The 17,405-nt window shown below is 37.2% G+C and overlaps 1 protein-coding gene across 1 annotated transcript in view; it reads right to left on the reverse strand.

Annotated features, from left to right (window-relative positions):
* MTUS1 (microtubule associated scaffold protein 1) overlaps positions 1 to 17,405 on the reverse strand; it is a 147,469-nt gene that overhangs the window by 57,009 nt on the left and 73,055 nt on the right. The window contains 3 exon segments of the mRNA XM_081269205.1: positions 2,166 to 2,204; positions 4,886 to 5,017; positions 12,014 to 12,175. Of these exon segments, the coding sequence (XP_081125331.1) occupies positions 2,166 to 2,204; positions 4,886 to 5,017; positions 12,014 to 12,175 (333 nt within the window).

The following is a 17,405-nucleotide window of genomic DNA, read 5'->3' on the forward strand; positions in this document are numbered from 1 at the left end:
CATATCCACATGAAAAACAATGAAGTTGGATCCCCTACCTCACACTTATATTTAAAAAAAAAATGAACTCAGTTCATAACTTGGTATGTGTGAGGCCCTGGGTTCAATCCCCAGCACTAAAACAAAAACAGAACACCTCAATGGATCAAAAACTTAAGTGTAAGAGCTAATAGTAAAATCTTAGAAGAAAACAAGCATAAATCTTCATGACCTTGGATTAGGCAATAGTTTCTAAGATACAAAATCAAAAGAAAAAAAAAACAGATAAACTGGACCTTGCAAAAACTTTTGTACTTCAAAATACTAGCAACAAAGTGAAAAGATAGTCCACAAAATTGGAGAAAATATTTACAAATCATATCCCTGACAAGGGTCTAATAACCACAAAATATAAAGAACTCCTATAATTCAACAATACAAATGATCCATTTTTTTATAAATGGACAAAGGATTTGAATAGACACTTCTCCAAAGAAGATACACAAGTGGCCAATAAGAACAAGAAAAGATGCTCAACATCATTAGGCCTCAGGGAAATGCATATTAAAACCATGAGATACTGTTTCATAGCCAGTAGGATAGCTATAACCAAAAAGACAGAAAATAGCAAGAAAAATTGAACCCCTTGTAACACTGCTGGTGTAAAATATAAAATGATACAGTATCTTTGAAAATAGTCTGGAAGTTTCTCAAACATGTTACATACAGAGTTATCACATGATCCAGTTCTCTTGATAATGGTTAACTGATTTTCCTACATAAACAAAGCTATCTTTTTCTTCTAAATGTTAGTAAGTGTGAGAAATTTTTAAAAAAGAAAATAAAAACCGCAATGTACATAGAGTAGTTTCTTTTGATTTTTAAAATTAGAACCACATATACTCAAACTCAGGCTATTGAGGACCTTTAGAATTTAAATCATTCTGCATGGCTGTCTTTTCTAGCTTCAAGAATTTACAAAAGGTTAACCATTTTCATAGCATTTCTCACATTGCTCTGCCTTATTAAACTGAGTGTGTTTGGTGTGTCTTCAAAGATTCTAGTTATTCCCTGTGCACTGTCATCTGCCCTATTTTCTTTACACAGGAGTCTCACAAATTTAACTTCTTGCCTGGGTTTTCCTCACTAGATTGCATCCTTCAAATCAGACCTCATGTAGCCTTCCTGCCTTCCTAGAACTTACTGTAGTTGTGATTTATGTTTATTAGCCAATTCTTTGATTACCCTGTCAGATCCCTGAAGACAATACCATTGCTCATTTTTGGCTCACAACTGCAACCTGATCTGACACTGTCACAGACAATGAATAAACTATGGTCAGGGTGCTGTAACAGGGCCCCTCTCTCTCTTCTGATTTCCTGCCCTAATCTGCAAAGGACTTAGAATCCACTGTATGTAAAGTAAGAGACTGCAGATAGTACGCGGGGGACCTGATCAGATGCACAGAGTATATACGAAAATTCCACTTTGTGAAATCTGTGACTTTGAGACACAAAAGTTTTTGATTCTATGTGATTCAAATGATTGAAGTTACAGGCCACTGGAGAAAGATGTGTGCCCAATAGAATTGTAAAAAAGAGAGAAAAAAAAAAAAAAGAACAGAAAAATGTAAGCTGCTGAGCTGACAAAAGGCGCTAAAACCAGATTTGGAGACTATTCAGCAATTTAAGACTATCCAATTTGGATATCCAATTTGGATAATTTGGAAAAAAAATTTGGATAATTTGAAAAAAAAAATTTGGATAATTTGACAACTGGCATGGAGCTATAAGGCACTACAAGAAAACCGTGAGGACTCTGCTTATCAGTGTTTCTAGCACATAACCATCTGCCAATTACTAGTTAAAACTAGCTGCCATATTCTATCCAGGGAACTTTACAGAGATCATATGAACCATATTAACAAAATCATTTTTTTAAACTGAAATTACCCATTATTTATAAAATGTCCTTTAACATATCAGGTGTCTTGTCAATCATGCTCCCCAAATATTAACAATCTGCAGGTCCACATCATAAGCAATTATTTATACCTCAAAGTCTAAAATTCTATTTATAAGCCTATGAGTGAGCAATTGCTTTAAATAAATTTAAATAATTTTCATGATAACATGACTTAATAAAAAAATTATTTTTCTCCATCAATATTTAAAGTGGTCACTCACCTGTATTGAAAGCTGTAAATAGGTTTTTTCTTGAAGGACCTAAAACATAAAAGAAATATATGTAAAATGCACATATATTTTATTGGAAATACCACACAAAAACCAAACTATTTTGTAATAAGAATGGTTTTATTTTCAAAAACAATCCATTAACCTAAACTTTAGGTTTCAGGTAAGAAATACTACTGAGATGAAATCACTTTTTATCAAGCATGTTTTAAGTAAATGATATTCCAAGTGTGATCCAAAATGATAGTTTAAGAGTGATATGAACTCATCACAAATTACAGTTTTTAAGTGGGCAGTTTTAATGGGCCAAGCCACATTATTTTTAAAAAATCAAGAACAGCTAAAGTTCATTTTTTTAATGCCACTGAATTATGAAAAGTAAATGGATGTGCAGATTATTTTTAAAAACATACTGAATGCACACATTTTCTAAGCACATAGTATTATCTCCCATTGCTATCAGGGCAAAGGGGCCAGACTTTTTATAAAAGACTAGTGTGCTTTCTCAAAGTGCCAACTTCTATTCAGTTGTGAAGAAAAGCACACTTAATGCATTTTCTCCAAACTGATACAGTATAAAATACAACCAGGAATGGCAACTGGTATGGAGCTATAAGGCACTAGAAGAAAACTTCGAGGACTCTGCTTATCAGTGTTTCTAGCCCATAACCATCTGTCAATTACCAGTTAAAACTAGCTGCCATATTCTATCTAGGGAACTTTACAGAGATGATTATCTCTTCAAATATGTGACCGTTATAAATGGAAAGCACTGATTCCCCTTCAAATCAAATCTCTGTGATATAAAACTTATAAATTCAATGGTGAGGTACTTCAGAATACTGGAGTTCTCTGGTCCACAAAATCATCAGGGGAAGCTCTAAGTTTTTTCCTGAAAGTTACCACAGTATCAGAGTTTGACAATTTTTTTTTCAGTCACTGTTGTGCACATTATGGGGTTTTATCATCATCAATAAAAACTACAATTCACATCCTGATGCTATCCCAGGAATGGGCCATTTGACGCCTCAGAAATGTATTTAAGAGCATGGACAAATGAGAAACGGATGGCACACTTAAGAATTTTTGTTCTAATACTTGCAATTGTCTCTTCAATTAGATAGCAAGAAGAAAGTGTTGATAAACAGTCAATAGGTCCATTATCTTTAAGTTACCACATGATCACACACACACACCGAATACATGGAGATATATACATACAGAGACACACACACAGAGGCACAAATACACTAAACTGTTTAGAATGCTGAGCAATGGATACTCTCATACTACTGTTAGAGAGTAACTCCTTTTTAGAAAGTTACTTAGTAATATATACTAACAAAGAGATTCATACAGTTAAACCTAGTAATTCTCCTTTCAAGAATATCAGGAGGAAGTAATTAGAATCTGAAACAATGAGCAATGATTCATATTGAAAGATGTTCATCTCAGTATTATGTACCACAATAGAAGTCAGATACTATCCAATATAAACTAACTGGACCACCATAGAATTGGAAAGTACATCACCATTAAAAGTGAAAGAAACTCTCACGATATACTATTAATTAATAAAAAGGAAGATACTAAAGGATGAATACACTATGATCTTGATATTGTTGAAACAAAAACAAAACCTTGTTTATATATATAGGAAAACAATTAGAAGGAAATGCAATGGTAATTGGTGGCTGGCAGAATCAACAAAGACTTTTCATGTTTCTGTTTTCCAAATTCTCTAATATAAAAACAGGTCTCATTTTGTGGGCTGATTCTCTCATTTACATTTATTCTTTCAGTTAAGCAATCTTTTAATTCACTAAGAACAAAGAAGACTTTTTTTCTGATTTGTATATATGACAATGGAATGTCACAATTCGTATTACATATATAAAGCACAACTGTTCATATCTCTGGTTGTATACAAAGTATGTTCACACCATTCGTGTCTTCATACACGTACTTTGGATAATGATGTCCACCACATTCCATCATCATTTCTAACTCGGTGTCCCTCCTTCCTTTCCCACCTCCCTACCCTATTCCTCCCATCTCCCCCTCCCTATCCCATATGAAACAGCTTGATGCTGTTTGTTTTAATGAATCATAATAATAGCCATTACTTATCAGGTGGTTAGTATGTCCTCAATACTGTTAGAACAAGAAGCCTTCTGATGTGTGTCAGACCCACTGTGAGAAACTAATGTGAAAACATTGGATGTGAAGTATATACATGTGAAAAATATATAAGCATGTTTTATAAACCCCAAAAATTATTCTTAGCAGCTACAGCAATTATAGTGAGTGACATAGGAAAGATTAGAGATAAAGAGCAGAGATAAATGAACATGGTCTTGGAACAAAGACAAGAAATTAATAACCATGAAACATTGACAGAAAGCAAATCATAAATTTCTACTCCTTTATGTCTCATGCTCTAGAGTGTTACAATAATTTAACTCTTTTGCTACTTTCACCTTATACCCTTCTTTTACCTGTGGACTTTTATATAACAGGTTTTATTTATAGAACCTACTAAATCTCATAACAAGAACAACTCTCTCAGTGTCAAATGTATTCTATCTCCTTATTCAATACCTTTTTTTAAATGCAAAATATACCATAAACCTAATTGTCAAATTTTAACTTCCTACAAGTCAAGGACTCCACATGTCTTACTCTCCTTCTATCCATACTAAAGACCATACCTTTTGGAGGAGTTTTTAGCAAGTGCACATGAGCTCTGGGTACCAAAGGCTTCAAATATAAGGATCCTGAGCCATTCTGAAATGCTGGTTTTGGAGGTTTCTCCTCATACTTGATGGCAGCAGCATTACCAGCTGTAATAAAATAGAAAAGTACTTTTTATAAGTAAATAAATTGGATGAGGATCAGGGGAGCATAATCAATCTTTCACAGTTACTCCTTCTTCCTTGAATCAACAAATGCATGCTCATTGAGCATCTATAATGTGCCGGTCACTACTGAGTGTTGGATATACAAAGGGAGTTCATGTTTTCAATCTTGTATCTTCAAGGACACAAAGTCATGCTATAACCAGTGTGACCATACGTTCTGGCTTGCCTGGCATTATCCAAGTTTATACATCTTGTACAGTTCACCCTTCATCCCAGATAAAAATTGGGAGGTAGATCATATGGCTACCCATGCTATGTAACAATCATGCCCAAGGTGCAGACAGGAGAAGCATACATCTTCACAGGTACAAGGCAGAGTACAGCTAGCCAGCTACATTAATGACACAAGGACAACTAGACAAAACTCTAAATTCCAACATGAGATCTGGTTATGATCCCTGGCTGCTGCAGCAAGAATCTGAAATGCCAACAGCTGCCCTGTTATTAAGGTGCCTAGCCCCAAAGCAAAAAAAGATCAAAGGGACTCCGACCTAAATAAAAATCACCTTCTATATTACATGGAAAAGTTTCTCCTCCACCAATAAGACTTGATTTTTTTATTTTTATTTTTTTAATTTGTTTTAGTTGTAGATAAACACAATATTTTTATTTTATGTATTTACGTGGTGCTGAGGATCGAACCCAGTACCTCTGCATGCGAGGCAAGCGCTCAACCACTGAGCCACAACCCCAGCCCGATTTTTTATTGTTTTTAAATAATTTTCAACATCTAATTCCAAACATCTAATGCTACTCTGCTATTCGGCCCTATGTTCACACATTTCTTAATTACCCCTTTGATGCCTTTCCTCATCTTAGGCTTTCAGCAAAGGTTAAGATGTTTACCTTGTTTACAAATACATTATCAATGTGAAGACCGCTAGAAAGTTTTTGCTAGGCAAAACTATCCTAATTCCTACAATAGTGCTCATAGCTGTCACATTGGAAACTTGTAAAAAAAAAAAAAAAACACAAGCAATTATGCTCCCCTGATCCTCATCCAATTCTTGTACAATAAGCCATCTGTGAATTCTTCTTGGGCACAGATAACTTTTCTAATATTAGGTCAAATCACTCAGAGCCTTCCCTCCTGCTGACAAGCTGCTGTCACTTTCCTGACCTTTTTTCCAATTCTCACCTTCCCCGGCACTTAGAGCTTGTTTTTCCAAAAGTTGACAGGAAGCTAAGGGAAATGACAGACCTAAAGGTGCTACTACTGTAAAATTCAACAGCACTTTTTAGTAGATGTACAGGGAATGTTATAGTCTTAAAATGACAGACTCAAAATTTCATAGGTTATTTTCTAGATTTTCATATAATATGGTTATCAGGCTTCAATGAGCATTCCAGTTTTTGTAAAATTGAATCCAATAAAGGAAGAAAATGATGTTATTAGAATCTTAACCATGATTAATAACAATTGGGATTTTAGTCTTGCTTTTCTGTAAGCAATTTTTGTTATATTTAGCAGCAAACAAATCAAGCCACGTGTTCAGTTAAATTTCTGAAAGTAATATAAAACTGTATGATTCTGCATTCATGCTTTTTTTCCTAAGCTTTAGACCTGCACTTCGCAAAAGAATTTAGTGAAAATATTTCTTACTGAAGCAAAGGACATATTTGTCATGAGATGTGACATTTATGTCTGCTAAAAATTCTCTATCATATGCAAAACAAGCTCGATACAACAGCCCCTAGCACCAGATCCCTCATCAACTTTGGGACATACAAGAATTAAAACTCATATTTCAAGCATAAAATGTCTGCATCTTACTCAGATACAAAAACATTTGTATCTTTATGGCTTACTTACATATTTAGGTAAAAATATACATATATACTGTATAGTGTGATCCATTATATATGCATACCACTTAGTGAGGCAAACTGTTACACTGAACATACTTTTATGACCCAACACCCAAATACCTTTCAATTCTCAAAACACTCTACTCCAGCTGGCTCTTGCTTTTTAGTCAATGCCATCTTGAAGGATGAGGCATGATACCCTTAAAATATTTCTCCTACTTTCTATTTTGGTTCCTAAAATGGCAGCTGATCTGGTATCCTGATGCTATCTAAAAATTTCCTCATCCAGAGTTATTATTCCCAGATGATGAACTCTTTGGTGGCAATGATTCCAATATAGTAAGAGAAGCATAACCAATGTTCAAGCAATGGAACAGGAGCCGGGATATTCAGGCTCTGGTCCTGACTTGACCACTGCCTCCCTGTGCTATAACACAGGGACCCACCAACCTCACGGTACTCATACCTACGGAGGCCAGATGCATCCTCAGAATCATCCTAGCACAGTGCTCCTGGGGCCATGACCACCCCAGAACACTTGAACTGTGGATTCAATATGTGAATTCTACATGTGATCACCCAGGTCTCAGCTCTAATGTGTAGTTTTAAAATTATGTTGTCTTCTTTAGTCCTATCTAAATTATGCTGAAGTAACGGACTCTCTGAAATATTTATTTTCATTTCCCCAAGGCAAAATGTGCTTCATGTGAAATGAGAGAGAAAAAAAATCAAAAAAGAAAATGAAACAATCTTCTCAAAGTCTAAGCAGAAGAAATAATTTTACTTTTAGAAAAGGATTTATCAGGGGCTGGGTCTGTAGCTCAGCGTAGCATGCACAAGTCAGTCCCTCAGTTTGATTGCCAGCACTGCAAAGCAACCAAACAACAAAAATAACAAAAACTTATCAGTCCAGTTTATGTGTAAATGAACTACATTCTAGCATATATTTGAAATTAGTGTGGTTTTTTATTTACTGAATTATGGATATATACACACAGAGCCAACCTTCTGTTCATTTATTGAATTTTTTTGTGAATCAGTTTCACACTCCCCACTGTGCCAGATCATCTGCCCACCTGGCTTAAAATCAAATCACTACTGAAAGCCTAAGCTTTAGGATTTCAAAAGCAAAATGTTCAACTTTGTAATAATGAGAATGTCTCACATATACATCAGAAAAACAAGGGGAACAAAAAAGTGTTCTGGATTAAATTTCCATATTAAACAGTCCACACATAAGTGCACAAGTAGAAATGTAGCTGTGATGCAGAGCCGGCTGCCTCTCCCAGCCTCCTAACCTACAGCAGACATTACTAGTCAAACAAAGCTTCCCCTCGGAGCCTGGAAGCAGCCTGAGAAAGTGGCAGCATTGCACTTCCTGGAGATTCTTATCAACTGACCAATGTTGGCGGGCAAGTTCATACTCACTTGCCATTCCTGCCATGACAACCAAACAAAAAACAGGGTGAACAAGACTCCTTCTCTCTACCGGCTTAATCGCCTGAACAACTCAGAACACCCTCCTTCCAAATTATCAGGCACCTTCTTATTGCAATGCATAAATAAATATGAATGAATTTTTATATGAATGAATGAATAAATAAAGTCAGTCAGACATTTGCTGCATATGGCTTCTGAAGATGATCTGGCCCTTCCCCTCTCATTCCTCAGATGAGAAGACTGAGGCAAAGAGAATGATCATCCAACTTCACCAGAACTGGCAGGAAAACTAGGATGAGCTTGAGGTGAGTGTCCTTTTCTATGTGCCACCCCTACCCCCCATCCGGGCAGCCAGGGCTAGCCATAAAGGTGATAGAAAAGAACACCTATTTCTTTATTTAGTCTCCTGATCTATTTCCAAGAGAATGCAAACAGCTTCAGCTTGCATCTCATACACTTCCCTGCACCATCTGCCCTAAAAAATAAACATGCTTTTGTGGCCAAAGTGAAAAGGGAAGGAAGTCTCTGGACTTCAGATTCCTGCCAATGGGGCAAAATTGTACACTCTCTCAAGACCTAAATTGCACAATGGTCTATAAATCTTCAACTGTATTCAACACCCAGAATATATCATTTATCCTTATCCAATTAATTTAATGGTCTTAAAAACTGGATGCTAGGTACCTGACTCTAAAAATAGCTTATGATATTTAACCTCAATAAATGAGTGTGTCTGGTTACAGACACTATTGTGTAGTGTTTTATGCTAATATCCAAAGGAAACCATCTTCATGACTTTCAATCTTTCTATGTTTAAAAACATACACATATAAAATGCCCGCCAAAACTCTGAAATAAGAAAAATTATTGTCTTACACACATCTTCATTCATTTATGTTATTTCTATAGGATCCCAAAGTACTGAGAACTGGATGCTAATTTCACAATAGCACTACACTACTCCTCAGAAGTTCTTACATGATGCTGCCACCATTTGTCACATCACAATGAAATGAACAAAGCAAAAAGCCAACATCCTTTAAAAGGGTTCAAATGCTTAAGCCAATAAGAATCAAAACATTAATCAATAGATTATTTCCTAACATGACCCTCCATTTTGAGAAGCAGGAAAATTCCAAATCAAAATTAGTTTAAAATATGCACATTTAGTACTTTTATATGAAACACACGTTAATTATGATTGAAGAAATTAATCAAAGATGTGATGTTTCAATTATAATTGTAGGAAAGTATTTTTCTAGATTTGTACAACCACAAACTACACACACAAAAGCTACTAATAAGAAATTAAACTATCAAATAGTCTTTGAGAATAGCATCATTTTATATGCCAAGAATACTGACAATGCTTCTAAGTTACATTTAGTAAGAATCTCCAAATACACAAAATATACAATAAAATTTGTTCTGTACAGAAGTATTCACATCTTAAATATATTTAAATACGCCTAAGAAATACTATAGTTAACACAAATTACAAAGATAACAATGAAGAGGTCCTAAAACCAATTTATTGAATAGAAATTCAAGCATGCTTACAAAGAAAAGAATCAAACCAGAAATCATCGACCTACTTCTTTTCCCAGTAAACGTGGCTAACAAAGGGATTATACAAAGGCTGTAGGATCCCACGACCAGCAGTGTCAATAAGGTAGCATCATAGTGCCTCTCTGAACCAGCCGGTGGGGTGAGTGTAGAATTGATAAAGATTTTTGAAGAAATATCGGTTTCTGTACAACTGCGAAATCCTCCTGGTACAGTCATTTAAAAGGATCAAAGCAAGCTCAATCAGGAAAAACTGCAGCCATGCTCACTCTGTGTCCCTCATGCTTGCTCTTAGTGAATTAGAATGGAGGGGAGGAAAAAAAAAATCTGTGCGCTCCAAGGCACTACACAAAACAGATTAAACCAGCTAGCAAATCAAACTAAGAAAGAGACTCACTGATCTGAATGCTTAATCTGCAACAGAGACACATCGCCACTAGACAGCTCTGTGGGTGTATGGTGAACCCCTTTGTTAACAGACAAAAAGGAATGACAAAAGCATTTCACAGCCTCCTTAGGAGTGTCAGACGCGGTCCTGAGGCAGTGTCCAAGCCAACATGGGCGGTTGATGGAAAACGCTGGGTGACAGCACTAGAAAATGCATCTGCTTCCAGTCCAGTGTCACAAACCCTATCCCTGCGGGTACTTGGTGATTCTGTTTTGGCAGTTTTTTTTTAAAAATTCACACTGTAGAACAAAGAAGGCTGGAAGGAAAATGATCTTAAAATAATACACGTGTGAGTTACCTTTTCAAATTCTGAGAATAATCAGTTGCATGCAAACCCTTCTGATGTTTGCCCCAAATTCAACTAATAAATAGGTCATAATCCTGTTAAGATTTAGATAATATATTCCAGTATTGCTAATGTGTTCATTTGCTGCTACTTATATTTGTGTATGAGACCAGCTACTGCTGTTTAAGTGACTTGTCAGAAATGTGCTGTCATTAACTCAATGACTGATCCTCCATAAACCATTCTGTCACATACCTGCTGTGTGACTTTGGACCTGTAACAACATCTCTGAGCTTCAACTATTTCATATATAAAATCAAGATAACAGACGTCATTTGAGGGAAAAATATGAAATAATGTATAGTAGCCCTGCTACTATTTTATATTCAGAAAGATTCAATAAGCATTATTCCACTTTGTCCTTATCTCCTCACCAAAAAGAAGAAACTGATTTGGTCTTAAAAGGGAGAGAATCCTCCACTCCTCCCCACATGTTTGTATCTTGTTTTATCTGATATTTTGGTCACCAACATAAACGTCTTCTTTCTCCTCAATTACTTTTTAAAAAGTATTTGTTCATTTTAGTTATACATGACAGTAGAATGTATTGTGACACAGTATACATGTATGGGTCTCCTCAACTACGTGTTACAGTAAGGACCGTTCCATCGATATCCTGTATTCCTCACTATTACCTATCATGATGGGGTCTGGGCACAGTAGGCACTCCAAGAGGGTCTGAATTAATTCACAAATTATTTTGTGAGTTAATTTAAGGAGGAAATGAAAAAAATAAGTGCTGAATCCATTACATTTTTCAAATGAAAAGGAAAGCTTAATTAATTTGCTTTACTAATTAACTTTTTATACAGAAAACAGAAGAACTTTAAAAATATGCTCCATTTCAATTATTTAGAATTAGGCTTGAAGTTACAGCATATTAGTTACACTGCATGATTCTAGCATCTAAATTAAAAGTTATAGAAAATACATCTACAAGAAAGTCTTTTACAATCTCTCTGAGTTCCAGTTGGGTTCCAAGAGCCTCTACATTGTTATTCTTTCGTTAAACCCCAGAATACCACTGACTGAAATGATGCTTTTCAGACTCCTTCATGAAAAAACACAACAGGTGCCTCAACACATCATCATTTCAGTGCTTCAAAGCACATTCATCAACATAGAATGTTTAATAAAGAATTCATACTCCCTGCCAAACTTTCTGAACAATTCCAAAGAAGCATTATGCAGATTTTCTCCTAAATACAGAATCAAAAATTCTCCTACTTGTTTATAGAGCATTGTTTTTTAAAAAAATATATAAATACTGTTCCAACCACCCCCAAATTTTGACAAGAGAGCAACTTACAATTAGTGCTGTAGGTGCTCAGATCACTGTGGGTGCTGGCAATGGACCGGCTGCTTCCTGTCCTCCGGAGCACAGAACTTTTCACAGATGCCTTGGATTTGGGAAGTGGCCTAGGCAAGTTCACCCAAGATGGCTGTGCAGATTTCAAGCATGTAGGTTTTCCTTGGGATTCAAAAAAAAGAAAAACGCACATTTCATTTTGAAAGCTGGCACATTCAGTTTTGTAAACTCAAACTTCTTCACTGTCAGCAGAGTCAGAATACAAAATGAATATTCAGATCAAGTAACTTCAGATGAAGGATGAAAGCTTCACACAGACTTTTTATTTCCAAGGCTTCAGAGACAGAAGAGCATAAATGAGGAGGCAATCAGGCTATGAGAAGTGTGGCTGTAACCCTGCACCCTGAAGTAACTGACGTGCACGTCCTCTCTGAGGTAGAAAACAGATCAGAGAATCCTGTGAGAAAGCTTTCAGCAAAGTTGAAATCAAAGCAGAAACAAATTGATATGAACCCCTTCCGTACATTAATACAAAAATAAATGACTCCATGCACATGTTAGGCTGCCAAATAAACTATAGAAGTGAAAAATTTTAAAGCATCCAAAACAGAAACACCAACTTGATCTGAGAAAAAATTCATTTGGAAAATGCCTAATGCCTAACACCAGGTGGTGCTACATTATTAGTATTTTTAAGATCCACCTCTTCATCTTTACTCACCAGCTTGCCAAACATACCACACCACACTTTCTAAACTCTTCCTTGTGGCAAGTTTCCACTTACTTGTGAAATATGCACGTTTCCTATCCTCAGACACCTTTGAAGGCACACCATGCTTACGCTCAGACCTACTACTAAAGGCATGAGCATAGCCCAAGCTCAAGTCTTTGATCCCAACTCTCTTCAAACTCATTTTCTTAAAGAGTCTCTTTTATTTACTTTACTCAATGCCTTAAACAGATGAATCCCAAATTCTCACCTGCAGCACCACCCACCTGAATCCCAGTGACACTCAGGTTTTAAATTCCTTTTTGAGTGTTTCAACTCCCATCTGTATATGCTAAATTCTAGCTCCACTTTTCCTTTTTCACAAGCCCAAAACATTGCAATGGTGTTTTTTCCTCAGATCCCCATACCATCAGTCACTCTATACTACTAGTATCACATAATCGAAGGACACCAAGGGTAGAAAAAGACCTTTGAAGAAAATATTGTCATGTTTTACCAATGGCACCACAAGTGAGTAAAATCATGCTCATTCCCTTATCTTAGGGATTTCAGTAATAAAAATCACATCTTAATGGAGAAAAAAAAAAACCGCCAGCTCCTTAGGTCAGGCATCTGAAGCCTCCAACAGGAAGCCTCCCCATCACCAGCCTCACCCCATAGTGTTCTTGTATATCAGTGTTTGCTCTGCTCCAATCAACCCAGTGTTCTGACATCAGGATACAGATACACCATGTGTTACTACACTTGGTTGAGCACACCATTTCTATCCTTCCATCACTTCCAACTCTATCACCTTTATCTCCTGAACATGAAAATTAAGGTCATGACCCAAGCTCAAGTTTGGGATTTCCCACTATCTACAATATGCTGACATTTTTAATTCTCTTAATTAATATTTAATTTTATTTTTTTTTTCAATTTTATTTTTTTTATTTTTTTTATTTATTGGATGTTCACAACATTACAAAGCTCTTGACAAATCATATTTCATACATTAGAATCAAGTGGGTTATGAACTCCCATTTTTACCCCAAATACAGATTGCAGAATCACATCGGTTACACATCACATTTTTACATACTGCCATATTAGTGACTGTTGTATTCTGCTACCTTTCCTATCCCCTACTATCCCCTCTCCCCTTCCCTCACATCTTCTCTCTCTACCCCATCTACTGTAATTCATTTCCCTCCATGTTTGTTATCCCATTCCCCTCACAACCTCTTATATGTAATTTTGTATAACAATGAGGGTCTCCCTCCAGATTGTGGGGACGGGCTCAAAATTCCTTAACAGGACACCCATAGCACAAGAGTTAATAACAAGAATCAACAAATGGGACTTTCTTAAACTGAAAAGTTTTTTCTCAGCAAGAGAAACAATAAGAGAGGTAAATAGGGAGCCCACATCATGGGAACACATTTTTACTCCTCACACTTCAGATAGAGCCCTAATATCCAGAGTATATAAAGAACTCAAAAAATTAGACAATAAGAAAACAAACAACCCAATCAACAAATGGGCCAAGGACATGAACAAACACTTCACAGAGGAGGACATACAATCAATCAACAAGTACATGAAAAAATGCTCACCATCTCTAGCAGTAAGAGAAATGCAAATCAAAACCACCCTAAGATACCACCTCACCCCAGTAAGATTGGCAGCCATGACGAAGTCAAACAACAACGAGTGCTGGCGAGGATGTGGGGAAAAGGGTACTCTTGTACACTGCTGGTGGGACTGCAAACGGGTGCGGCCAATTTGGAAAGCAGTATGGAGATTCCTGGGAAAGCTGGGAATGGAACCACCATTTGACCCAGCTATTGCCCTTCTCGGACTATTTCCTGAAAACCTTAAAAGAGCACACTACAGGGATACTGCCACATCCATGTTCATAGCAGCACAATTCACAATTGCTAGACTGTGGAATCAACCCAGATGCCCTTCAATAGATGAATGGATAAAAAAAATGTGGCATTTATACACCATGGAGTATTACGCAGCACTAAAAAATGACAAAATCACGGAATTTGCAGGGAAATGGATGGCACTAGAGCAGATTATGCTTAGTGAAGCTAGCCAATCCCTAAAAAACAAATACCAAATGTCTTCTTTGATATAATGAGAGCAACTAAGAACAGAACAGGGAGGAAGAGCAGGAAGAAAAGTTTAACATTAAACAGAGACATGAGGTGGGAGGGAAAGGGAGAAAAAAAAGGAAATCACATGGAAATATTTAATTTTAAATGCATAAAAGGGAGTCCTAGGATTGGTTGCTACCAAGTGCTGTTCCCTTGTTCCCTGCCCTCTACATACATACATATACACACACACACACTCACACACACACACACACCCCACCCTTATTTGTCTTTTTCCAGGTCATTCTACTCTGTTCTCCTCTTATGCCCTCTGTGTGACTGAATTGGGCTCCCTCACCCAGCTCCCATTTCTGCCCTGTGATAATTCTCTCGTAAATCCTTGCTAGGACACACTTACAGCTCCACTCTAGGTCTACTGACCTATAACCTGCATTTTAACAAGGTCCCCCAGATAATGAACACACACATTAAATTTCAGAAGTGCTGCTGACAATCCCAAGGATGTGGAGCCTCTCCTGCCAGGGCACCCTTCCCTGTGAGGTCCACCCCTTGCCTTGCGCTCACACCACACGCCTGCTTCTGCCACCAACTAATTCCACAGGTCTCCTAGACTACTTTCTTACAGGAAGAACGTCTGATTCGACGTTCTTAGACCTAGCACTGGTGTGGAGTATGGAGTGAGAACACGTGTTTGCTGAATTGACTTTTCTTTCAATGCCAAGAGTAAATAATGAATGTGGATAACGTGTTCCCTCATCATCCACATGAAAGCATGACGCACTGTACCCCTCTGAACAAGCCTCTTCAGTCCTTTAAAATGGTTAGCAAATATCAGATATTCCAATACCCATCTGATCTTTCATTTATATTTGCCATCAGTTTTACTAGCTTTTAGAGGAAAGGAAAAATTGATTTGGGGAACAAAAATTTACCAAACTATTATACCTTCAGCAGAAACGTTCTAATGAATCATCATCAGAAATAGTGAGCAGGGCTGGGCAAGTAACAGATTAAAATTTCCGGGGCCAGAGCTCCAATGTATTCAAGGCTCAACAGGTTTTGAAGTCACTTATTCTTCAGAAAGGTATGCTTCACAGAACTGCTTCTGAAAGCATTGTAAGTTTACAGGCTCAGCATGAGTAGGCTCAGCATGCCTCAGAATTACTAGAGACCTGGACCTTTACTGATTCTACACATAGCCTACACCAAAAGCGCACTCACCCCAGAGCCCAAATGCCATTCCAAGTCTCCCTGTCCCTCCCCTCTACCTAATGGCAACTTGTAGTCCCTGCAAAGTCTTCTGGAAAAAGAAAAAAAAGCCATCTTTATTCCATCATTATAATAAGCAATAAGGGTAGTAAGTAATGCCTTTCACCAAAAGATTAGCTCTTTTTAAGTTTAGTGGGGGTTTTGTTTGTTTTGTTTTATTAAGATGGGGTCTCACGATGTTGCCCACGCTGTCCTTCACTCCTAGGTTCAAGTTATTCTGCCTGAGCCTCCCAAGGCCTGGGACTACAGGGGCACACTACCACACAGCTCTCCTAGCTAGTTCTTTTGATGCTGAGAATAATCCTAGTGGTATATTATTATTACAATCCCAGATAAGAGAACTAGGTGGTTAAAGGGGCTACTTGGATCACATGTCTAACTAGTGTTAGTGAGTCAGAATCCCTAACCACCAGCCCAATGTTCCGTCTGCTGTGCCACAGAAAAGCAGCATCACATTTAAAGGAAGAAGAACAAGGCTTGTGGGCAAATTCAAAATTTGACATATCATCTTTCATACATTTGATTCAAGTGGGTTATGAACTCCCATTTTTATCCCAAATACAAGTTGCAGAATCACATCGGTTACACATCCACATTTTTCCAAAATGCCATATTAGTGACTGTTGTATTCTGCTACCTTTCATATCCCCTACTATCCCCCCTCCCCTTCCCTCCCATCTTCCCTCTCTACCCCATCAGCTGTTGTTCAATTCTCTCCCTTTTTTTCCCCTTTCCCCTCACCATCTCTTATATGTAATTATGTGTAACAATGAGGGTCTCCTTCCATTTCCATACAGTTTCCCTTCTCTCTCCCTTTCCCTCCCACCACTCGTCTCTGTATAATGTTAGTCTTTTCCTCATGCTCTTCCTCCCTGCTCTGTTCTTAGTTGCTCTCCTTATATCAAAGATGACATTTGGCATTTGTTTTTTAAGGATTGGCTAGCTTCACTTAGCATAATCTGTTCTAATGTCATCCATTTCCCTGCAAATTCCATGATTTTGTCATTTTTTAGTGCTGCATAATACTCCATTGTGTATAAATGCCACATTTTTTTTATCCATTCATCTATTGAAGGGCATCTGGGTTGATTCCAGAGTATGGCTATTTTGAATTGTGCTGCTATGATCATTGATGTGGCAGTATCCCTATAATAAGCACTTTTAAGGTCCTCAGGGAATAGTCCGAGAAGGGCGATAGCTGGGTCAAATGGTGGTTCCATTCCCAGCTTTCCCAGGAATCACCATACTGCTTTCCATATTGGCCGCACCAATTTGCAGTCCCACCAGC

This window comes from Spermophilus citellus (assembly GCF_964194105.1).
Source record: "Spermophilus citellus genome assembly, chromosome: 16".
Lineage (NCBI taxonomy): Eukaryota > Metazoa > Chordata > Mammalia > Rodentia > Sciuridae > Spermophilus > Spermophilus citellus.